This window comes from Pseudoliparis swirei, chromosome 18 (assembly GCF_029220125.1).
Source record: "Pseudoliparis swirei isolate HS2019 ecotype Mariana Trench chromosome 18, NWPU_hadal_v1, whole genome shotgun sequence".
Lineage (NCBI taxonomy): Eukaryota > Metazoa > Chordata > Actinopteri > Perciformes > Liparidae > Pseudoliparis > Pseudoliparis swirei.
In genome coordinates, this window is record NC_079405.1 from 21,579,259 (window position 1) to 21,603,888 (window position 24,630).

At 43.8% G+C, this 24,630-nt stretch overlaps 2 protein-coding genes across 3 annotated transcripts in view; one reads left to right on the top strand and one right to left on the bottom strand.

Annotated features, from left to right (window-relative positions):
* Positions 1-24,630, bottom strand: part of LOC130208251 (uncharacterized) — a 134,898-nt gene that overhangs the window by 47,706 nt on the left and 62,562 nt on the right. The gene's annotated exons all lie outside the window — the stretch shown is intronic.
* On the top strand, positions 5,231-20,996 carry LOC130208249 (ras-related GTP-binding protein D-like). 2 transcript variants are annotated; one of them, XM_056437275.1, is made up of 4 exons: positions 5,345-5,401; positions 11,197-11,488; positions 19,804-19,998; positions 20,163-20,996. In XM_056437275.1, the coding sequence occupies exons 2-3, from the start codon at positions 11,300-11,302 to the stop codon at positions 19,918-19,920; spliced, it is 306 nt and encodes a 101-aa protein (XP_056293250.1). In that variant the 5' UTR covers positions 5,345-5,401; positions 11,197-11,299; the 3' UTR covers positions 19,921-19,998; positions 20,163-20,996. The 2 variants fall into 2 exon arrangements, with proteins under 2 accessions (XP_056293249.1, XP_056293250.1); XM_056437274.1 differs by lacking the exons at positions 11,197-11,488; positions 19,804-19,998; positions 20,163-20,996 and adding an exon at positions 15,627-18,052 and having other exon boundaries at positions 5,231-5,401.

Consider the following 24,630-nt stretch of genomic DNA (forward strand, 5'->3'; position numbering starts at 1 on the left):
TAGCTTGTTGTCGACATCACTCCGGTCACAGAGAGGTGTTTTTTGTGTTTTAACTCTGTGTCGTTTGAGAGCTATTGAGCCGGGAAGTCCGAATCTGTGAATATCTTTCTAACTTTACTGAACTAGAGAGCCGTACGTGCAGTCGGTCCTTCTCACAGGAGACTGAATGAGACGGAGGAGGGGGAGGAGCGGGAGGAGCTTCACTCTGAAAACAGCGCCACTGAGCTGCGAGTGGCCAGAGATATATTACATCGGCGATTTTAGACACCGCCATAGAGAATGAATGGGAAGCTGTTTAGGGCCGTTTAGCTAAAGAATCCCCGGTCCCCGCGCTGCTGGCATACGCTGCTATCTTTTGGGGGATCAGCTGTTATCCCAATATACATGGCAGTGAGTAATTCGAATCATTGGCCGAAAGCATGTCATATACGATACGATAGGTGGCGCTGTTTTCATTATAACTCGTGGTGATACAGCCATTTCCGTTTGACCTCTTCACCACTACCAACAACAACCAACAACATCAACATTTCGAGAAAGATGGCGAACAGAGAGCAAGGCGAAGCTACATCCCTCTACTATTCTTGCATGATGTTAATAGGAGTACAGCAAATGCAAATGGTGCTATTGGCGTTGTTTGTTTGTTTTCTGCCGGCCAGGTTCCCGGAAGTGACAACTTATCGTCTCTTTCGACTTCCGGGTCACGACATGGGAGGGAGGAGGGCGGCGGGATCTCAAGCATGCGCAAAGACGCAAAGTCCAGTTCCTAATCCAATTCACCGTTACATGCCGCGATAGTCGAATTATCAACCGGATCGGATCGAGTTATCCAGGGGTGTTAATCGGATCGTAGTCGGACCGCACATAGTCGAACAAAGGTGTTTACATGAAACGGATAATTCGATTTCAGTCCGACTAAGCCAGTTATTCGAATACATGTAAACACGGTCAATGATACTTCTTGAATAAATAACAGTTCAATAAGAGATTCATAAGATGTATAAATGTATGTTACTATTCTCCACAGACGTCCAGCAGCTGTTGGTGGTTAAAGAAGAGGTTCCTTCTGAGCAGCAGGTCTGGAGCTCCCATCTGGACCAGGTGCATCCAGAGCCCCAGCTAGTTAAAGAGGAACAGGAGGACCAGGAGAACCCTGAGCCCCCCCACATTAAAGAGGAACAGGAGGACCAAGAGAACTCGGAGCCCCCCCACATTAAAGAGGAACATGAGGAACTCTGGACCAGTCAGGAGGGAGAGCAGCTTCAAGGGCTGGAGGAGGCTGGTCTCAAGTTCTCATTCACTCCTGTGAAGAGTGAAGCTGAAGAGGAAGCTCAGTCCTCTCAGCTTCATCAAAGACAAACTGAACCGATGGAAATAGAAGCTGATGGAGATGATTGTGGAGGACCAGAACCAGCCAGAAATCCAGATCCAGATAGACCTCCAGTTCCTGATGATGAGACTGGAGACTCTTCAGAACCAGATATTGATGAGAAGACTGGAGATTGTTCTGAACCAGATGATTGTGGAGGACCAGAACCAGCCAGGAACAAAGATCCAGATAGACCTCCAGATCCTGATGAAAAGACTGCAGACTCTTCAGATCCAGATCCTGATGACTCTGTTGATTGGAAGAAGACCAGAGAACCTCAATCAGGTTTAAACTCGTTGACTAATGATGAAGTTTCTGTCAGTGATTCAAAATGTAGTTCTAGTGAGAAACCGTTCAGCTGCTCTCAATGTGGGAAACATTTTCACCTCAAAGGAGATTTTATGAAACACATGTTAACTCACACAGGAGAGAAACCTTTCAGCTGCTCAGTCTGTAAAAGATATTTTACTGAGAGAGGAAGTTTAAAGAGACACATGTTAACTCACACAGGAGAGAAACCTTTCAGCTGCTCAGTCTGTAAAACATCTTTTCCTGAGAGAGGAAGTTTAAAGAAACACATGTTAACTCACACAGGAGAGAAACCTTTCAGCTGCTCAGTCTGTAAAACATCTTTTGCTCGGAGAGGAACTTTAAAGAGACACATGTTGACTCACACAGGAGAGAAACCTTTCAGCTGCTCAGTCTGTAAAAGATGTTTTAGACACAGAGGAACTTTAAAGAGACACATGTTAACTCACACAGGAGAGAAACCTTTCAGCTGCTCAGTCTGTAAAAGATGTTTTAGACACAGAGGAACTTTAAAGAGACACATGTTAACTCACACAGGAGAGAAACCTTTCAGCTGCTCAGTCTGTAAAAGATGTTTTAGACACAGAGGAACTTTAAAGAGTCACATGTTAACTCACAAAAGAGAGAGCTCATTTTAGTTGTTCTGGTTTTGGTAAAGTTGACATTTATTCGACTCCCTCACTTGTCAACAAGACCGTGAGAAACTGGACCTCCCTCGTTTGGGGCAGTGACTCACTTCCAACTGGGAGGCCTCTATCCACTAACCACTATGAAGCCATCTCCACTAAGAAAATATCATCTGGGTAGAGTAGTCACCGTGTTTGTTTTGTTTAGCTTTACCTGCCCTGTTCTTTGTCATCGGGTATTTTATGAACCCGCGAGTGTTCCTGTTGTGCTTGTAGCTGCTGTCATAGCGATCCAGTCTGCTGAGCTTTGTTGAGTTGAGATCCTCCACCAAGAATATGTCAGCAGACTGTATTTCATCAGTTATCTCTATGAAGACATCATGTCAACATGTTCTCCTCTATGAAGACATCATGTCAACATGTTCTCCTCTATAAAGACATCATGTCAACATGTTCTCCTCTATGAAGACATCATGTCAACATGTTCTCCTCTATAAAGACATCATGTCAACATGTTCTCCTCTATAAAGACATCATGTCAACATGTTCTCCTCTATGAAGACATCATGTCAACATGTTCTCCTCTATGAAGACATCATGTCAACATGTTCTCCTCTATAAAGACATCATGTCAACATGTTCTCCTCTATGAAGACATCATGTCAACATGTTCTCCTCTATAAAGACATCATGTCAACATGTTCTCCTCTATGAAGACATCATGTCAACATGTTCTCCTCTATAAAGACATCATGTCAACATGTTCTCCTCTATAAAGACATCATGTCAACATGTTCTCCTCTATGAAGACATCATGTCAACATGTTCTCCTCTATAAAGACATCATGTCAACATGTTCTCCTCTATAAAGACATCATGTCAACATGTTCTCCTCTATGAAGACATCATGTCAACATGTTCTCCTCTATAAAGACATCATGTCAACATGTTCTCCTCTATGAAGACATCATGTCAACATGTTCTCCTCTATAAAGACATCATGTCAACATGTTCTCCTCTATAAAGACATCATGTCAACATGTTCTCCTCTATGAAGACATCATGTCAACATGTTCTCCTCTATAAAGACATCATGTCAACATGTTCTCCTCTATGAAGACATCATGTCAACATGTTCTCCTCTATGAAGACATCATGTCAACATGTTCTCCTCTACACATGAAGACATCAGCATCGTCAGTTCAACCCATCCAGTAGAATCGAGAGTCTTTGGCTTTTATTTTCTACACGTGAGACGTTCAAAGTCAAGCTGGCCCTGAACGCAGCACAGCCCAGTAATGAGAGCCGTTGGCTCCTGCTGAGCTTCACTGTTGATTTTGAGACATTATTAATGACTTTTTAAGCCCCGTTCTGGAGTCAGTTCTAAGATCTTTGAACATTCAACAGATACTTGATACTCTTTTTGATTGTTCTCATTAAATCACACAATATGTCCCTCATCTTAGCCAAGAGCTACACATTATAATACATATGTGTCTCATCCTCACTTCATCAGAACATGTTGCTATGCACATTAGTTACAGATCATCTTTAGTCAGTTTTACACGTCATCTATAATCTTTACCTACATGTTGCAGGTTACTTTAATATTAATAGTAAAACCCTCAGAATGAAGTTTGAGCAGGAGATAGAATAATATGAACGTCCAAAGATTACAAAAAGATGGAACACGTGACGTCAGAGACGATCTGGAGACTTTTCAGTTATTATAAACACAACACACGCGTTACCTTGATGCTCCATGGAGCGGCTCCCTGCTGTGACCACCATCAGGAATGTGTGGAGAGAGAGAGAGAGAGAGAGAGAGAGAGAGAGAGAGAGAGAGAGCATGGACCCTCTGGTTGCTGTCTCCCCCTTGTGGTTGCTGTTGGGACTGCAGCTCATTGACTGGAGAGTTGAATTTCAATTAAAGAGACAGTGTGCGAGATTTATCTCGTGGTGATGAGGCTGCAGATAACAGCACCAGCAAGACCCCCCCCCCCCCCTTAGGCTAATAAACAGTAAACTTCAGGCCGACTGCTTCTGTCTCAGCTTGTTTGTAAAATAAATGAAATGCAATACTTCACACACATGTGCACTGTGTTCACTGTTTTATTTCCTCTCAATGTTTTAACCTCGGTAGCATATTTTTAAGAAACAACATATTGACATGACTTTTCTCTATTTCGCTGTTTTTCATGTTGTCCTTTCAGAAATTAAATGTACAGAAGAAGCCTGTTTATTCCTGGAGTGTTGAAAAATTGGTTTTATGCCATATTATTATTATTGTGAATATCAATATGGGTAGATAAACATTTCGTGATCCTCTTGTATTTATTTTAATATGAATCTATGACACACACACTCCCGGTCAAAAGTTTTAGAACACACCTATTTTCCCAGTTTTTATTAGAATGTTAGCAGTTCAAGTGAAGAACATGAAATGGTTCAAAGGTCAGCGGCAAACTGCCAAAGGTGAAACCAAAAAACTGAAAGATAATGTACATTTCAGAGTTGTGCAAAAAGGCCTTATTCAGGCAACAAGTGATTACGGGTCAACAACTTTCTGAACTATATTTGATTTATATTGCAGAACGAATGCCACGCGGGTCTGTTCGGCTGATACATCAAACATTTAGATGACATTTAGTTAAGCAAAACCATTCCTTGAGTATTATGTTTATCTCCAATTGATTATGTGGATTCTATGCTTTCATTTCAGAGTACATTGAGAAATTAAACTGTACATTTCAATAAAATAATGGAGAAATAGAGATGTTGTCACACTTGTGACCGGTAGTGTGCAGACACGTCTCTCTCCGTGTCGCCGCGCCAGACACTTGACAGACACACAAATAGAACCCTCCGCTGCGGGGGAAAGGTCACCGGCATGGCTCCCACGGATCAGGTAGCGACGCGGGGAAAGTGGGCCACCGCGAGGCGGCTCGAGTCCTGAACCGACCACGAGCAGCCGCGGCCGGCATGGCGAGCGAGAGGGACGCGGGGGAGCAGGACTGCGCGGCGGAGGGATACTACGACTACGATGAGGACGACCTGGAGGCGTTTTCAGACGCCGAGCCGGGCTGTGAGGACGGAGGTGAGGGGGGGGGGGGGGGGCTCTGCGTAGTTTGTGAGGTCAAAGTTCACGTGACACCTGACACTCAGTTCAGTGAGTTAGTCTCAGAGCTGAACCTCTGTCCCTCCCAGTGTGTTATTGATGGTTGTATGTAAGTATGTGTGTTCTTGATTCTCAAACATCAGAGCAGAGGGAAACACCTCACAGTCACATCCCGGTTTATGATCAACGATAACGGGATTAACAGCTTTCACATTGAACTCTGACGCATTGCTCCTCTGTGATTGGCTGTCGGACGCCATGTGGCTGGTAGAGGGCCGCTGACCGCCGGCAAGCAATTAAATGTGTACGTAAATAGTTGAGAACTCAGAAGCGTTCAGCTCTGCACATCTGGAATATTAAACCAGAATAAGGCTGAAGAGCTGGAGACACAATGAGACTGACATTCCTCAGCATCGAGCCATCAAGGTGTCGAGGCAAGAATGTGACGCGCACACACACACACAATATAGTAGTATTTGGTACTATTTAATCCCATTGTCATGAATATTGTTCTCCCAGAATCACACATCATGACATTGTGTTGAGCCCTGTAGTATATTCTGGACTACCGTGGAAGATTGAAGAAATGATGAGGGAGAAGGAAAGTTCGAGCGACTCCGCACTTGATAGGAACACAAAGTTTATTCTACAAGATACAGGTCAATAACAGACGACTAGAACGACTGGAGACTTTCAGGAGCCAGATTGCGAAAGTCCAAAGATGTGACATCCTGCTATACGTTATATAGGGAGAAGGAAGGCCGTTTAAGGTCACAATCTATAGCCGGCCACGTCAGTTGGGGCTAAAAGTGTGCTTCTGACCCCCACCTTACATGGTCATCTGGCTAAAAGTGTGCTTCTGACCCCCACCTTACATGGTCATCTTCTGCACCAAGGCCTTCACCCCAGTGCGCTTCTATTCTCAGAGCTTCCCTCGACCTACAGCATTGATACTTAATACTGTTGTACACCACAAATTCCCCACATATTCCCCCCTTCGAGATTTAACAAACTCTCGAAAATAAACAAACATCTAATGCAAACATACAGGTGTATAATCATGACAAAAATATCACCCCGTTCTACAGTAGAGTTCAACAATACTGGGCCTGTATGAAGTGTAACAATGGTATCAAGAATGGAGTAGTTATATGTGAAATTGAAAAACCTGTCTGGCAGTTATCTTTTCTTGAAATTTCAATTAAACAATGTAGACAGAAAAATTCTTTCACGGTCCCTCTGCCAAGGCGACCCTGTATCGAACTCCATACCACTGAAATGAGGAATGTTTAGCAAATTGTATAGGGAAATGATTTAAACAAATAGATCTGGAATTTCTCAGCAAATAATAACAAAATAATAATGTCGAGAGTCAAGTTGGTCAACCCATCGCCTTACCTCTCGACCTCCTCCTGCCTAAATCACCTCTGTCCCTAAACGTCACGAAAAGAAAACATCTGAGATTCCATTATATTCACCAAACAACAGAAAATATCGTTTCCCCAACAATTAACACCTAAACAAGAAAATTCATTTTTAATATTACTAATGTAGAATATTCGAGAAGACATAGCACTGCAGTTCTTCAGCAGCCTTGACACTAGTTGTAGTGTCGATGACGTCTTGTTCTCGTTCAAAGTTTTTCAGGCCACTCGTCATGTCACCCGAATGCTCTAGAATGACAGAAGACAACCAGTATCTTCTTGCATACAGAACAGATGCAAATCAAAACATCAAACATGAATTATCACTTCTATGAGTAAATGTGAAATTATAAAACATTTTGTCCCTTTAATATATTGTCCTTTATTTCACCTCCCCCCTCGGGACTCTTCAGAGTTCCGAAAGAGCAAAAAATCAAATCAAAAATGTTTTAGGATTCTAAGAATCATAAGATATCAAAAATGTGTATTCTTTTCGCACCAAGATGCTGTTTAACTCATAATTTTTCTAAATCATTTTCACCGTCTTATCCACAAACTTGTTGAGCATTTTACTTGGCAACTGTTGAGCACTGTTTTATTTTTAGCTCGACACGCTTCGGGCCATCGTGAGAATCTGTCTACACCTGTTTAATAATTACAGGAACAGTTTTCTTCATTACAGTCACATCCTTGAGTGTAATGTTGACCTTCAAGTTCACTCCCTCTCCAATATTGTTCATAATCAAAGACTGGCTGTTGGTAGAAAGCAACTGGAACCACTGGAGGTGGCTCGAACGACTGGAACTCAGGTTGTGGTACAGGTTGATCTGGTGGGGCCTGATTCTGCATCAGGGCCTGCTTCTTCTCCACCTTATCACTCACCAGTTGTATTTGATTGAGTTTCCTGAGGGTCTCTCGATCTTGTTCTTTCAAATCGTCTTCCTTCTTCCGATACAGCTCTACCTGGTGGGCTATATGATCGGTGTACACACTCTTTTTCATGTTTCCCATGCCGATTACTTCTGATAATTTGTTTCTAACTGCAATGGGCAACCCCATCAGAATTTTGTTCCTCAAAATCGACTGGTCCATAAGATGCAAATCTGGATCGTTTCCTGTGATATTCATCCACGCTTGATGAGACCTCGAAGCAAAAGCTCTTGGATTTTCATTCGATCCTAGTGGCTCAATCAAGATACTGTCGGGATGGACATTTGTGGGAAATGTTTCCCTTAACGCTATGCAGAAGCGACCTCTGCTCGCAGCAAACAAGTCTGAATCATTCACACTAGTTCCTACGTATTGATTAAGTCCAGCTTTCTGTAAAATCTCTTCCAAAACGTAAATGCCTACGATATTAGCCAGGAGTTTCTTAATATCTCCCATCGCAGGATGCTCTCCGACAAAAATCTGTTCCAGTTTTGCAATCCAAGGATGCGCTCCGTCTTGGATAATGGGAAGCTTTTCAAGTATGGCTGACATATCGGTGCTCTGCAATGGTCTATATTCAAAACCTTGTTCTCTGATGACCACTGGGAACATGCTTCCTGGTGCTGACACTTTATTAGATTGCAGTAACTCTCTCTTTCTTATCTGCAACTGTCTGACCTCACTCAAAGTCATCTGGGAGTCTTCTTCATCGCTGTCTTCCTCCTCGCTGTCGTCTGCCTCTTTTGCTCTGCTCCACTTGGCTTTGGGGTCGCAACCCCCCTTGACCTCTTCCTGATCACTCTCGTCACTGATCTGAGGACGCCCCTTTTGACTGGATACTGGGACCTGAGGACAGACTAACTTGGGATGCCTTACCGACGCAGCTGCAATCCGTTTCTGTCCCGCATCTGCAAATAGCTGGAGAACTCCAAGCTCGACTCGTCTTTTTTCTTTGCGTTTCATTCCCTTGTTTCCCTTCTTTTGTTCTGCCTTGTATGTAGATACAAGTACATGCATTATTTTAATTACATCTGGATTAAGCGTCCCCTCCATGGGCCATGGTCGGTCAATTTGCGGCCATCGCTTGCACCATTTCTCAGAGATTTTTGCAACGTTTGTGATGGTGCTGACTAAAGGATTATTCCTCTGCACTACATCAACAGGAGTAATCAGCTTTGGATTGTTAGTGCCCTTTTTTTTCTCCATTATCCTGTTTTTATTTGTATTTATTCTGTATTTTTTATTAATTAACCAATTAAATTAATTAACCAATTAACCAATGATCAAACGATCAATCAGCTGCCAAGCCTTCTATTTATTTATTCTTCTTTTAAAACTGACTTCAGCATTTATTCTTCATGTGTATGCAAACAGATCGATATTCTCATACGCTTATAAATGAAAGCAGGTTCAAATGTATACCATCAATAGTCACTATTACTAAGAACACACAAAAGTATGGAAAATTCAGGCTTTTTGTTAAAGTGACTGTGGATGGATCGTACAGGCCTTTTTCGTCACAGCAGGTGATGCCGAACGTCAGTCAGGACGTCAGTCAGCGGCCACGTTCTGGACTTGGCACCGAGTCAACTGCCTTCTTGTGTTCATCTCATTCATCGTGCATGAATAAAGGGAAAGAAATATGCAATGATTATTCTCTTTTATCACATCGTAAATTTCATTCTCCAAATAAAAACCCCTCATTTTGGATTTTACTAAGAGTAGTCTTCCACAGAAAGTTCACCTCCACATAAGGGTGTATGCTTTCCCCCCAGAATGCATGGAGATGCGTAACAGAAATAGCCCTCTGTGTAACGGGCACCTAACCTCTATCTCTCCCAGACATGTTTACATGCATACCAGCACAGAAGGTCACGGCCTGTCTGCTACTCTTTACTATTTACGTTCAACCTAGACGCATAAATCCGTGTGGATGTTATCCGTCACTTCTAAGCTTTCGTGCTTATTTACCCCATCTAGCAATGGTCAGTTCCATATTAGTCCGACTCTCCCCCAAAATAGCCCACGACTATGCGCTCCCACGGAAGCCACTCGCACCTTCTTTTTTTGTTTTTTCCTTTCTCTCTTCTCTTGTGATCAGGCCCCTGCCTACACATCGCACAAATGTCTGTTTTCTTCCTAAAATCAGTCATTTATACCATCCATACGTATTAGCATGCTCTTTGCCGCTGTTTTTCCTCTTCTTAAGGTTTAATTTCTGCTACCGTCTGAGATTTCATTTCCGATGAGAGGCTGCTTCATGCATTTATTCGTCAATACCTGCCGAGTGGAAGCATTCAATCGTACTTTATTTCTTAATCTCTTAAGCCCTTATTTATAATTTCTTTTTGACTATGTTCTATCCGATTGAGCGACTTCCTATGATCATTTTCCTTTAAGCTTCTCTTATCTGTTTTACTTCTTTATTCTGTTCCTTTTATTTATTTCAAATAACCTAGGCCTAGGTTTCCCCAATTTGTCTTTGTTACCTTAATTCCTGACTATTTCTAGCGAAATGTTAGTTAGCAGCTAATTTTCACGTGTCTTAATGTTAAAACAAATCAAAGGCCTTATTTTTGGATAATCTGCACCTACTAATTAACACACTTATTCTAACATTTGCTATTCTACACCTCTTCCTTTTGAGTCACACTATTCCCCTTGTCTGCGCATTCATTGCGCAGATCAACTTAAAATTTAACCCGAAATGACCTTTCCCCATCAAGTCAACACGTCTTCTCCCCTCAAAGAAAAAGATTCGTTTTACGCGGTGCAATTACTCATGACCACGGACACACATCACACACAGCTCCAATTAATGAACCAGCATCTCAATGAAGCCGGCAGATGCTTACCGTGTTTTGTTGTCTCGGGTATTTGCAGACGTGTGATGCTCGTGACGCCAATTATGTAGTATATTCTGGACTACCGTGGAAGATTGAAGAAATGATGAGGGAGAAGGAAAGTTCGAGCGACTCCGCACTTGATAGGAACACAAAGTTTATTCTACAAGATACAGGTCAATAACAGACGACTAGAACGACTGGAGACTTTCAGGAGCCAGATTGCGAAAGTCCAAAGATGTGACATCCTGCTACACGTTATATAGGGAGAAGGAAGGCCGTTTAAGGTCACAATCTATAGCCGGCCACGTCAGTTGGGGCTAAAAGTGTGCTTCTGACCCCCACCTTACATGGTCATCTGGCTAAAAGTGTGCTTCTGACCCCCACCTTACATGGTCATCTTCTGCACCAAGGCCTTCACCCCAGTGGGCTTCTATTCTCAGAGCTTCCCTCGACCTACAGCATTGATACTTAATACTGTTGTACACCACAAATTCCCCACAGCCCCATCCTCTGATGAGTCGGTTGTGTAGAAGCACTTCGTCCTGTAGCATCTCTGGTTCTTCTGTTCCTGTAGTGTTGGGCTTCAGCGACCCTCTGAACGGAGAGGTCAAACCTCGCATCCTGCTGATGGGCCTGAGGAGGAGAAGTCCTCCATCCAGAAGGTGGTTTTCCATAAGATGTCGCCCAACGAGACCCTGTTCCTGGAGAGCACCAACAAGATCTGCAGAGAGGACGTGTCCAGCAGCTCCTTCGTCAGCTTCCAGATCTGGGACTTCCCCGGCCAGATCGACTTCTTCGACCCCACCTTCGACTACGAGATGATCTTCAGGGGCACCGGAGCGCTGATCTTCGTCATCGACTCTCAGGTCAGCCCACAAACCCAGAGGAACACAATCAGGCCAGACAAGCAGAATAGGAGAAGGACAGTCGGGTTAGCCGCTGCCACGGTAACGGAACACACACCATGGCCACTCCTGACGACCCCGCTACGTCGGCTTGAAGGTCCTCCACCTCTCAGATCAGTCCCTATCACGCTGCTCTCTCAATGTTCCAATCAAGACAGTTGTCTTGACAATATGCCACAACAACCAATAACAGGCACACTGAGCCCTTCAAATTGAGGAGAAGAATTGAAAAGTGTCGCAATAAGCAGCGATAACCAATAAGCAATAATCCATAGCGATACGGCATCATTACAGTCTTAGACCCAGCCCTACGGAGGAGGACGCTTCCCCTCCACAGGAACCCCGTGACCCTGGAGCTCGGAGGCCGTGGGCTCTACTCAACTGCACACACGTGTAGAAACCAGCGAGATATATATATATATATTTATATATACTGTATATATATATATATATCATGCAATAAATCTGTGATACGAGAACCCAAGGAACGCCGCCTGACACTGTGTGCGTGTGTCCCTCTCTCTCTCTGTCTCTCTGTCCCTCTGTCTATGTCTCTCTCTGTCTTCTTTGTCATGAAGCCACTTTCCTGCTGCAGCTCTTTCACTGGTTTAGCTCAGTGGTTACTTCCTCAAATCTATCAGATTACGATGTTCTCTCCCTCCCTGGGATCAAACCTCGGGCGCTGTCCAGTGTTTTCTGACTGACTCTTTATGATACAATGACGGGGTCAAAAGAAAAAGTGGAAACACATTCGGGAGACTGTGCTTATGTTACTATGGACACCAATTTATACATTTTTATTGAAAAAATATCAACATATCCACAGTGCTTATGAAATACCCTTTCACACGGCACAGATGAAGCTGGATGGATATAATATTTACCATAGTTATTATTACTATGTGCATCCCTTACTAGGAGAGATCAGCTCAAAATGCTCCAGACAGAGGAACTCTCGTCTTTCTTGCTGCTTCCATCGTAAAAAAAGAAGTTTGAATACTTTGCAAACAAATGCGCAATAAAGTCCAGAGTAGACAGAATGTGATTGGGAATCCGTTGCGCTTTAATGACACTTTTATTTCTAATCGAGCACCAAATACGAACCATTTTCTGAATCAGTCACGTGGTACAGCCGACTCGTCATCACATACGTCATCAACAGGCGCCTCGACATCCGCTTCACGAAACAACTTCCTGGCGCCTCGTGTGGAAGCCTCGAGACAAAGGACACGTCGCTGCCCACCAGAGCCCGGATGTGCGGACACACGTGTCGAAGTGGACTTTGTAGAAAGTGTAACCTCAGACTCACGAAGCTCGCGTCGCGTGGCAACAGGAAGGAGACGGAACTCGGCCACACGGCGCGAGTCGCAGCGACTCTGGAGACTAAACGGCGCGTCTCATCGCCCACGATGCCCACGTGACCCTGTGCGAGCGACTCTGTGTTGTTCCGCTTCATCGGAAACGTCCGGATTGTGTCCTCGTGTCCTGCGGAGCTCATGACGTCATCGTGCCAGCAGGAGATACACGGACCCGAGCGGAGCGTTTTTAACGGAGCTGTCTGGAGGAAACGTTTCTGAGCTCGTGAAAATGTCTAAAGCCCAAATGCTGAGAGGTTTAGTCAACCAGCGACTCACTGCGGCTGCGCAGGAGATCTGCGGGCTGTTTGAAGGAACGATCGCAGAGTACGAGGAGGAACTGTGTAGTTTAAAAGAGGAGAACGAGCGGCACCGGAAGCTGCTGCACGCCGTGTTCAACCCGGAAGTCCGGTTGCAACGAGCAGGTGGGTTCTCTTTGTTTATCACTTTAACCTGATAGTGGGGCAGATGGTAGAATAATCGTGTAATTTATGATGACAGCACGACATTGTGTGGAGTTGTTCTCCAGAGGTCTTTGGTCAAATCTGCCTGATCGGCCATTTAAAAATCCAAGATGGCGGCTATTTTTCAAGATGGCTGCTAATTGGGTCTCCAAAAATGAGTTTTCTTAATAAAACTGTTTGCATTTGCCCAATTTGAATGATCTTGGTGTCTATTTTTATGTTTCTAAGTGCTAATTTTAAACATGCTAATTTATTAGACTTACTACGATACATCTCACAGGTACATATTGTATTGTTACTGTACTACATCACAGAGGTACATATTGTATTGTTACTGTACTACATCACAGAGGTACATATTGTATTGTTACTGTACTACATCAGAGGTACATATTGTATTGTTACTGTACTACATCAGAGGTACATATTGTATTGTTACTGTACTACATCTCAGTACAATCACTCAACAAAAAGACTGTTTGTGGTTCTGGCTTCTCATTGGTGGAACGAGCTCCCCACTGACATCAGGACAGCAGAAAGTCGACAACTAAAAACACATCTTTTCCGACTATACCTTGAATAAAAACAGATTAGCACTTCAGTGTCACTTGATTGGCACTTAGTTATGGTATTACTTATTGTATTATGTTACAACTCATGGTATTACTTATTGTATTACTTATAATAATAATACTGATGGTGTTACTTATAGTATTACTTATAATATTACTTATAATAATACTGATGGTATCACTTATGGTATTACTTATGGTATTACTGATGGTCAACCCCTGCTTTCACCACTGTTCTTCTCTTTGCCTCCACTCTGGTCCAACACTGATGTGGAGCTGAGGTGTCAACCAGTGCATACAACCTGCAACTCTGGTGTCCTTCAACGGCCGCTGCTACTCCTTGCTTCTCTGCATAGATCTCCCGAGCCTTCACAGTTGGGTTTCCACAAACCTCTCTTGTGTTCCAGGATCTCAGATCTTGTATCAGGGAGTCGTTAAAAGTACAATGTTGTTGGTCCCCCTGGTGGCGAGTACGGATGCAGGACTTTGAACCAATGTCTCCTTTGGTGGATGGTGTCATGCAGAGGTGTGATGTCATCATCTACCCTGCTCCACCAGACCCTTGCTTCCTGTTCAGTGTCTCTTTAGTCTCCAGTTGAATCATTTGGTGACTAGTGGGTGTGGCACATTTCTGTTCGGTGGATACAGTTCGCTGTCAGCTGTTGGATCTGGGCACCCCTAATTTTGTGTCTCTGGTCCCGTGGATCACTATTGCCTTGTGGCTGAGTATTGGGTGCTTGTTATGGCGGGGATAGACATTATGGGAGTACTGAAGCGGTCCTGACTGAGACTGCTAACCCTTTGGTTAAGTCTCCTCTTCCTCTCACTACTGGGGTCCCTCGAGGCTCCGTCCTGGGTCCCCTCTTCCTCTCACAACTGGAGTCCCTCAAGGTTCCCTCCTGGGTCCCCTTTTCCTCTCACTACTAGGGTCCCTCAAGGTTCCCTCCTGGGTTCCCTCTTCCTCTCATTACTGGGGTCCCTCAAGGCTCTGTCCTGGGTCCCCTCTTCCTCTCACTACTGGAGTCCCTCAAGGTTCCCTCCTGGGTCCCCTTTTCCTCTCACTACGAGGGTCCCTCAAGGTTCCCTCCTGGGTTCCCTTTTCCTCTTACTACTGGGGTCCCTCAAGGCTCTGTCCTGGGTCCCCTCTTCCTCTCACTACTGGAGTCCCTCAAGGCTCCCTCCTGGGTCCCCTCTTCCTCTCACTACTGGCGTTCCTCAAGGCTCTGTCCTGGGTCCCCTCCTCTTCTCTCTGTACACTAATTCTCTCAGCTCTGTCATTTCCTCGCAATGACATCAGGACAGCAAAGTCTCTACATCTTCTGCCGAAAATAAAAAACACATATTTTCCAACTACGTCGAATAAAAACAGATTAGCATTTCAGTGGCACTTGAATTGCACTATGGCATTACTTATATCATTACTTATGGAATTACTCATGGTATTACTTTTGGTATTTTTAGAGTTTGGCATTCTTGGAGAACTGTTACTTTCTTTATTCTTGTTTTTCTGAGTTTGTACTCATGGTTGAATTCACTTATTGTTGGATAAAAGTGTCTGCTACATGACATGTAATGTTTTTTATTTAGAGGTCATGCTTCTTTCATACACAACTAACTCTCAGAATTGTCAGTGATATACTTATTGAATAAATAACAGTTTAATATGAGAGTCATAAGATGTATAAATGTATGTTACTATTCTCCACAGACGTCCAGCAGCTGTTGGTGGTTAAAGAAGAGGTTCTTTCTGAGCAGCAGGTCTGGATCTCCAGTCTGGACCAGGGGCATCCAGAGCCCCCACTAGTTAAAGAGGAACAGGTAGACCAAGAGAACCCTGAGGCCCCCCACGTTAAAGAGGAACAGGGGGACCAAGAGAACTCAGTGCCCCCCCACATTGAAGAGGACCAGGTAGACCAAGAGAACCCTGAGGCCCCCCACGTTAAAGAGGAACAGGAGAACCCAGTGCCCCCCCACATTAAAGAGGAACAGGAGGACCAGGAGAACCCTGAGCCCCCCCATGTTAAAGAGGAACAGGGGGACCAGGAGAACCCTGAGCCCCCCCACGTTAAAGAGGAACAGGAGGACCAGGAGAACCCTGAGCCCCCCCACATTAAGGAGGTACATGAGGAACTCTGGACCAGTCAGGAGGGAGAGCAGCTTCAAGGGCTGGAGGAGGCTGGTCTCAAGTTCTCATTCACTCCTTTGAAGAGTGAAGCTGAAGAGGAAGCTCAGTCCTCTCAGCTTCATCAAAGACAAACTGAACAGATGGAAATGGAAGCTGACGGAGATGATTGTGGAGGACCAGAACCAGCCAGGAACCCAGATCCAGATGAAAAGACTGGAGACTCTTCAGAACCAGATACTGATGAGGAGACTGGAGACTCTTCTGAACCAGATACTGATGACTCTGTTGATTGGAAAAAGACCAGAGAACCAGGTTTAAACTCTATGAATAATGATGACGTTTCTGTCAGTGATTCAAAATGTAGTTCTAGTGAAAAACCTTTCAGCTGCTCAATCTGTAAAACATCTTTTACAGAGAGGGGTCAATTAAAGAGACATATGTTAACTCACACAGGAGAGAAACCTTTCAGCTGCTCAGTCTGTAAAAGATATTTTACTGAGAGAGGAAGTTTAAAGAGACACATGTTAACTCACACAGGAGAGAGACCTTTCAGCTGCTCAGTCTGTAAAACAGCTTTTACAAAGAGGGATCATTTAAAGAGACACATGTTAACTCACACAGGAGAGAAACCTTTCAGCTGCTCAGTCTGTAAAACAGCTTTTACAAAGAGGGATCATTTAAAGAGACACATGTTAACTCACACAGGAGAGAAACCTTTCAGCTGCTCAGTCTGTAAAAGATCTTTTACAGACAGAGGAACTTTAAAGAGACACATGTTAACTCACACAGGAGAGAAACCTTTCAGCTGCTCAGTCTGTAAAAGATGTTTTAAAGACAGAGGAACTGTAAAGAGACACATGTTAACTCACACGGGAGAGAAACCTTTCAGCTGCTCAGTCTGTAATAGATGTTTTACCAACAGAGGAACTTTAAAGAGTCACATGTTAACTCACACAGGAGAGAAACCGTTCAGCTGCTCAGTCTGTAAAAGATGTTTTGCACAGAGAGGAAATTTAAAGGGTCACATGTTAACTCACACAGGAGAGAACCCATTTCAGTTGTTCTTGTTTTTGTAAAGTTGACATTTATTCCACTCCCTCACTTGTCATGAAGACCGTGAGAAACCTCCCTCGTTGATCACCGTTCTGACTTGGGATTAATGGATGTCAGGATCAGTTAAACATGAATTAATTAGGCAAACCAAAAGCTGGAGACGGCAATGAAAAGATGCTTAGTACGAAGATGTACTGAGAACTGAGTTAAATGAAGAATTTGGGAATTTCAAACACAGAGATGAGGCATGAAGTCCACCTCCTCTCGTCCCACCTGCACTCTGTTTTGTGGTGCAACCATAAAGTAATGCTCGATTCAAAGAAACAATGGAGTCAATCTGTAAAGATGTGGGCACAACAGTCAGAAAATGTGTTCTCCGACATATTTCATGCCCATCTGAATTATTGTACACAAATCTATGTACAGGTTATTAGTGAATGTAGAAACAGTGACAATGAAAATATGATTCCATGTTTATGCCAAAAAAAATAGCCGGACACTGCAGGGAATCGAACCCCATCCCAGTAAAGCAGGAGTACCATTACCAGTGGATTGTTTTATTTTTGAGGCTTGTGGGTTATAATATTTTTGCCATCACACCTTATTTTTTTTTATAACTTTTTATTTTGCATTTTAAATAAAGAAATCAACAGACATTCATTTCAAACCCAGATTTTTCATAGACCTCTTTGTTTTGCAGTTGCACTCTATGTGTACAGCCTCAACCCCTCTCAGTTATAACATCTACATCCAATATCGACTCTAGATATAACGTCACGCCCATCTTCTTGTGAAGATATCTAATGTCATTTGTAGTTTTGCAGTCATTTTTTCCATTGTATGGACCTGTTTTAATCTCTGTCTCCACTGAGTTATGGTTGGTGGTTCTGCATCTTTCCAGTTCAGAGTTATTGTTTTTCTGGCAATCATTAAAAGTATACGTAGAATATACCTCAGATTGGTGTCCCCTAAATCTCTTCATTTCAATGATTCTATTGATTTCTTTTTAAATATTTTTCCAAAAACCTTTGACTACTGGGCAGTCCCAAAAGATATGCGTGTGATCTCCTATTTTTCCACATTTTCTCCAGCATAATGGGGCTGAAGGATCCTTCACATATGAAGAGATTACAAGAGGTGTATTAAAATATCTGACTTTACTCAGAAAATAAGAACAAAAACAAAATTAAATACATATTTATCAATAACCTAGTTAGTTAACAGAGACGATGGGTACATTTAATTAAATGTATGGTTTACATAAGCGTATACTGCCATCTACTGGTAGAAAGGTTCCTCTGCTTCTCCTCATACAGGCTCTGCTTTGTTCATTCAAGAAACAGCACAATGAGGTGGACAACTATAACAGCAACAACTCTATACACACACACGCACACACACTACTTTGATTAAACTATTTGAAACTGTGTTGCATTAAACAATGCAACAACTATTTGAAAAGTTGCTGCGTACATTAATAAATATGAATTAAACTGCCAGTAGTCACTACTGTTGGAAACAGCTTAATTATTTATATTACTAATGTTCTTTTTACATTACCCTGCTCTGTTTACTGTAAATAAGAATATCTATAATTTTATAATATTTAATAATTGACGGTCACTCAGACATTTCTTTAGAAGTTTCATACACCATGTGTGCTGTTGTTGTGTATTTTATTCAGTCAATCAAATACAATATTATTCTATATAATATACAAAACAGAAAGATTATTTGAAAAAGCATAGATGCAGGAGTCACAAATGGTGATTCTCATATTTATTATTATTATTATGATTATTAAAATCCGAGGAAGTCTGAAGAGGTGATGTGAACGTAATCACCAACGCTCTGAGTTCAGAACGAATCCCAGAGGAGAAAACGTTCATGAATACCAAATTTGCACCGAAAAACTCGTCAGTGGAGTTGAGAAAATCACAAAATCAAAGACCAGGAGCCGGATGACTGACAGACGGCTTTAGACTGTCTGTCTGTGCTTATGAAACTACAAGCTGACAGACAGAGTTCAGTCACAGACAGAGCACTGACTGGAGTCACATGACTTGATGGCATTGTGATGAGAGCTGAACTTACATGTTGTCAGCGATTTTGACTATAAAATGTTCGAAATTAGTCATACATAAAGATCGGTGGACAAATACTAATATCAATTTGATGTTATCATTATTTATTTATTTTAAACTTTTTTTTAAACTTGTTTTACTCATGATGACAGGTGAGGCTCCTCTTATGAACATTTTATTTGCAATTACTTAATTAAAGATGTATTTAGTGTTCACTATAATTATTCACATATTAATAACACATGTAGACATTAGTCTATGAAATATATTTATGAACCACAACAGGGAGAGTAAATATTCAACACAGAGCCTTGAGTACAAGGTCACACAAACATGACACAAATGTCTAAAACCAATATAGTAATCAATATAATAAAAATGCAAAAATATATATAAATCTACATATATATTTCACAATATGTCAAATGTATTTGATATATTGTGAAATATGATGTTGTGTTGCTGTTTGGTCTGTCCAGGAGTTACTGGAGCATTATAGTCCTGGTCCACAAGCTTGAGCATGTCCTTCTGGTGTTTATTGAGCAGGTTGTCAAAAACTGCCTTCATGGGGGCCGGCCACCGCTTGTGGTCCAACACAAGCACTCATCCTCTTGTCTTCACAGGTCCAGTGCGAGCAGCAGATGGTGAGGTCAGCGGGGTCAGAGACGGTCTACGGTTTCTATGAAAACAGAAGACACAGTCAAATAAGTTATTCTGACCTACAGAAAGGAAAAGCCTGATTTAACACACTTGTCTGGGTCAAAACACGCTTTCCAGTTTCAGATTCCAACTTTCAGATACCTACTAACGGCTAACTGGTATGTTTATGCAACCGTCTCTTCATTTACACATTAAATATTGTCACATCTTGTGAGAGAAGAAAACTGCAACATATCCATAACCCTCCTAATAACAATACATTGGATTGAAATTCAGTTTCACTAATGCTGAAGTCTCGTCCACTACTTTGTCTGTTTCTCAGGTACCTGGATCTGTCTGAGACCCGGGAGTCGTGCTGGGATTGACGTCTGGTTAGACTGCAGAATCCACAGGAGGACATGGAGGAAACAAAAGGAACTTGGGTGGTGCCATTGAGGATGACTGGGCAGTGGGCAGAGTCTTGTTCCTGTGCTGGTCCCAGTCCAGAGGAACTTGGAGGCAACCAGGCTCAACGTACTGCAGGCCAAACTTCTCTCCGGTGTCTCTACTAGAGAAATTAAAAGCTGGACCGGGACGTGTCCCAACACCTGTTGACTTGGGCCATTAATGCAGGATCAGCTTGGAGGTGAACACCGTGCTGCTTCAAGTCCACCGTGCCATCCCAGACATCCCCTGATGGGTGTTCTAGTGACCCACTGCGCCTGCTGGAAGTATAACCTCCTCCTGGAATGTGCCTCAGATGGGGATCATATTTTTACAATACACAAAAACTATTGTTAGTAAAGGCAGAAAGTATCTTTACTTCACCTGCTCTTGAAGGTAAATACAATGAAACAGACAGTTCCTAACATTATTATATAAAGAATATACTTCATACACATGCGTTTATGTTGGAATTGGTCAATACTCCCAAGGATTTAACCTGGCAGGGGAAGCAACATGACACAAAGACACATCAATCAGGTGTGAGTAACACAGCAGTTTCACATGTATATTTTTCTTTTCATTCATATAAGAAAACTAAGACTGATACGTACCCTCATAATGGCCCCTAATATGGCCAACATGAGATGGGATGATACAAGTCATCTTCATGTGGGATAAGAATTCATGGTCACAGTTGTGTCGGTCGTCGACGATTTGGGTTAAAAACCTCTTTCTGTTCCCAAAGCCTGTAGTTGTCTTGCAGATGATGAGGATGAGGATGATGCAAAAGTAGTATAGGTATTAGAGTCCTGCATTTAAATAAATGACTCAAGTAGAAGTACTAAAGTTTAGCATTACATTTTTTTAAATTAGCCCAAGTATCATTGCTCATTGCTCGTTTTAATATATAATATATAATAACACTTAATTTATTAATTGAGTACATTTTTACTGATAACCTTAATCTGCTAAGTAACTTACTAATTCTTTCAAATCAATGTGGAGCAGTTAACATACGTGGCTATAAGCAACATGCATCAGTAAAGCTTCATCAATAGCCCAACAAGTGGTGTGCCGACTATAACTGTAGCCGAGGTGAAGCGCTGCTTCAATAAGATCAACCCTCGCAAGGCACCTGGCCCGGATGGCATATCAGGTAGGGCCCTCAGGGGTTGCGCTGACCAGCTAGCGGGGGTCTTCAGCGACATCTTCAACCTCTCCCTCAGCCTGTCTGCACTCCCCACATGCTTCAAACGGACCACCATCGTCCCTGTGCCCAAGATCACCAAGGTCACCTGCTTGAATGACTACCGCCCGGTAGCACTGACCTCTGTGATCATGAAGTGCTTTGAGCGGCTAGTCAAATCATTCATCTGCTCCTTGCTGCCTCCCACCCTGGACCCTATGCAGTTTGCATACCGGTCCAACAGGTCTACAGACGATGCCATAGCCCTGACCACGCACACCGCCCTCACCCACCTCGACAAAGGGAATACATATGTGAGGATGCTGTTCATTGACTACAGTTCAGCATTCAATACCATCATCCCCTCCAGACTCGTCTCGAAGCTCGTGGACCTGGGACTAAGCACCTCCCTATGCAAATGTGTCTTCGACTTCCTGACGGGGAGGCCACAGGTGGTGAGAATCGGTGACCGCACCTCATCTACAGTAATCACCAACACAGGCACCCCCCAGGGCTGTGTGCTCAGCCCCCTCCTGTTCTCCTTGTTCACACATGACTGTGTCGCTACGCACAGCTCCAACCTCATTGTCAAGTTTGCTGATGACACAACCATTGTGGGCCTCATCACTGAATCAGAATCAGAATCAGAAACAGGTTTATTGCCAAAGAATGTTTTCACAAACAAACGAGGAACTTTTTTTGGCGGAAGGTGCAAGATTCGCGCACCAAGACACCGGCGGCCGTCTGGCGCCATCTTGGAAAGGGTGGATGAAAGATTACAGCATAACATGAGGGAAGAGAGGCGAGAAAAAGAAAAAGCAACCCCCCGACTATGCCCCTAGAGGGGTACAGTGTGGGAGCAGGAGAAAAAAAAAACACCATTGCACATAAGCACATACATCTTAGACATGACTTGCAACGAGTAGGAAGGGGGGGAGGGGAGGTAAGCCAAAGACTGGGCGATAGCCCCGCCACTGGGGGCAGAAGGTAACCAGCACCGACAAGCAGCCCGGTCCTTCGCCACGGCGCGGACACAGACCCGTCCTGTCACCCTGGGGGGGCAAAGCAGGCGAAGGCGTGGGATGGGGGTAGTGAGTGCATTTCAGTGTGTTGGTTGTGTGTGAGTGGCCTGGTGTATCGTCCTCCCCCAGTCCACAACAGACAAAGTTCCCAGACCGCAAGATGGTCGTTGTCATGGAGATGGCCTTGAAGGGTCCTGGGGAGAAAACAACCACAGGTGTCTGTGGATAGGGGGAAGGGAATGAGAGAGGTTCTCGCTTCAGTGATCTTCGGGGGAGTTGTTGTTCCAGTCACGGCCTTGGCCAAAGCCCGTCCTGGTAGAGGGAGCCGAAAGCAGATAAGATTGGGATTGTTTGGTCTTCCAGTAGCTGCATTTCAATTTTGCGCACCTACTATTCCTCCATTTTCCTCCCGTTTCCCAATAGGATTTCAAATCGATCCAATTTCATTTGCAGAGCCATCAGCTTCTCCACGATGTTGTCATTCTGACGGTTTAATGCCACAGTCTGAGTGCCAACAACTCTGCCCAACGCGTCAATCATGTCGGGCAGCCTTAGGGGGCTTTTAACGGCTGTCACCATTTCCTTAATTTTCCGATAAGCCAGGGCAGCGCCAAATCCAAACAGCAGAAATCCTGTAATCAAAGTTCCGAATAGGTAGATGTCTTCTACGTCCTCCACGGAAAGGGCTGCTAGGCACAAGACACGCCACTTCCCCCACGCGTCCATCGTGTATCCAGCAACACTCGTCCCGGCAGGACAGGCAGGTTCCCCCGAACCCGAGCTTCTCGTCGAGAAGATGGTGTCAATTGCGTTTAGGGACCAGTTGATCACGTCCATGGTTTTTAGTTCGAAGAGCGATGCGGAGAGAGTCTCTCAAGTATAGAGACAGACAAGACATGACGAGAGAAGCCAAGCAGGGAGGGGAAGGTCATGGGGAGGAGAGGGAGAGAAAAATGCGACCGCCTTCGTCGAGAGCCAAATCCAATTCCGGCAATGATGAGTCAGCCTACAGAGAGGAGGTTGCTACCCTGACTACATGGTGTCAGGATAATAGCCTCTCTCTCAACATCAGAAAGACAAAGGAGATGATTGTGGACTTTAGGAGACGGCAGGTGGAGGAGCACGCACCCCTGCATATCAACGGTTCTGCAGTGGAAACGGTCAGCTGCTTCAGGTTCCTCGGGGTCAACATCAGTAACGACCTCACCTGGTCTGCTCACACAGACAAGGTGGTCAAAGCGGCCCGGAAGCGCCTCTTCTTCCTGAGGAGACTGAAGAAGTTTGGCATGGATTCAGTCATCCTCACCAATTTCTACAGATGCACAATAGAAAGCATCCTGACTGGGTGCATCACAGTGTGGTATGGGAGCTGCACAGTCAAGGACCGCAAGGCCCTATGTAGTGTGGTCAGGACTGCAGAGTTCATCATCGGTAGGGAGCTCCCAGCCCTGCAGGACACATACCGCACGCGATGCCTCAGGAAGACTGGCAGGATCCTAAAGGACTGCCATCATCCAGCCTTCAGCCTGTTCACCCCGCTGCCTTCTGGAAGGCGGTACCGTATCCGGTCTCGCACACAGAGACTGGAAAACAGTTTCTTCCCGAGAGCCATCAGGCTGCTCAATGGACACTGACACACGATCGACACTTTTGCACTCGACACTTTACACTCGTCACTTTACATACACTGTCACTTTCAGCCTTGTACTTACACTTACACTTTCTATTGCACGACCTGCTTTCACTACCTGCTACTCCCATTGTCTGTAGTTTAGTTATTATGTGTATTATATGTTAGTATTATGTTCAGAGTTCTTGTACAGTGTGTATGTCATGTTATATTATGTTCGGCTATGATAGTTGTTGTGTGGTGCCTTGTCCTAAGAATTTCAGTGCCCAGTCTGACCCTGTGTCATTCTGTGTATCTGACAATAAAAGACTTGACTTGACTTGACTTGATATAAAAGACAGAACTGTGTCACAAGCTGCAGACAGGAACCTTGGGGAAGCCAAGAGTGGGTGTGAGTGTTTGTGGGAGTGTGTGTGCGCGCGCTCTTGGAGCGTGTGTCATTTGTTGTGAACTTGGGTGTGATTGCTTTAACTATTTCGAGAAAAAGGGAAAGCGTGGATTAACAAGTGGGAGATTGATAAAACTG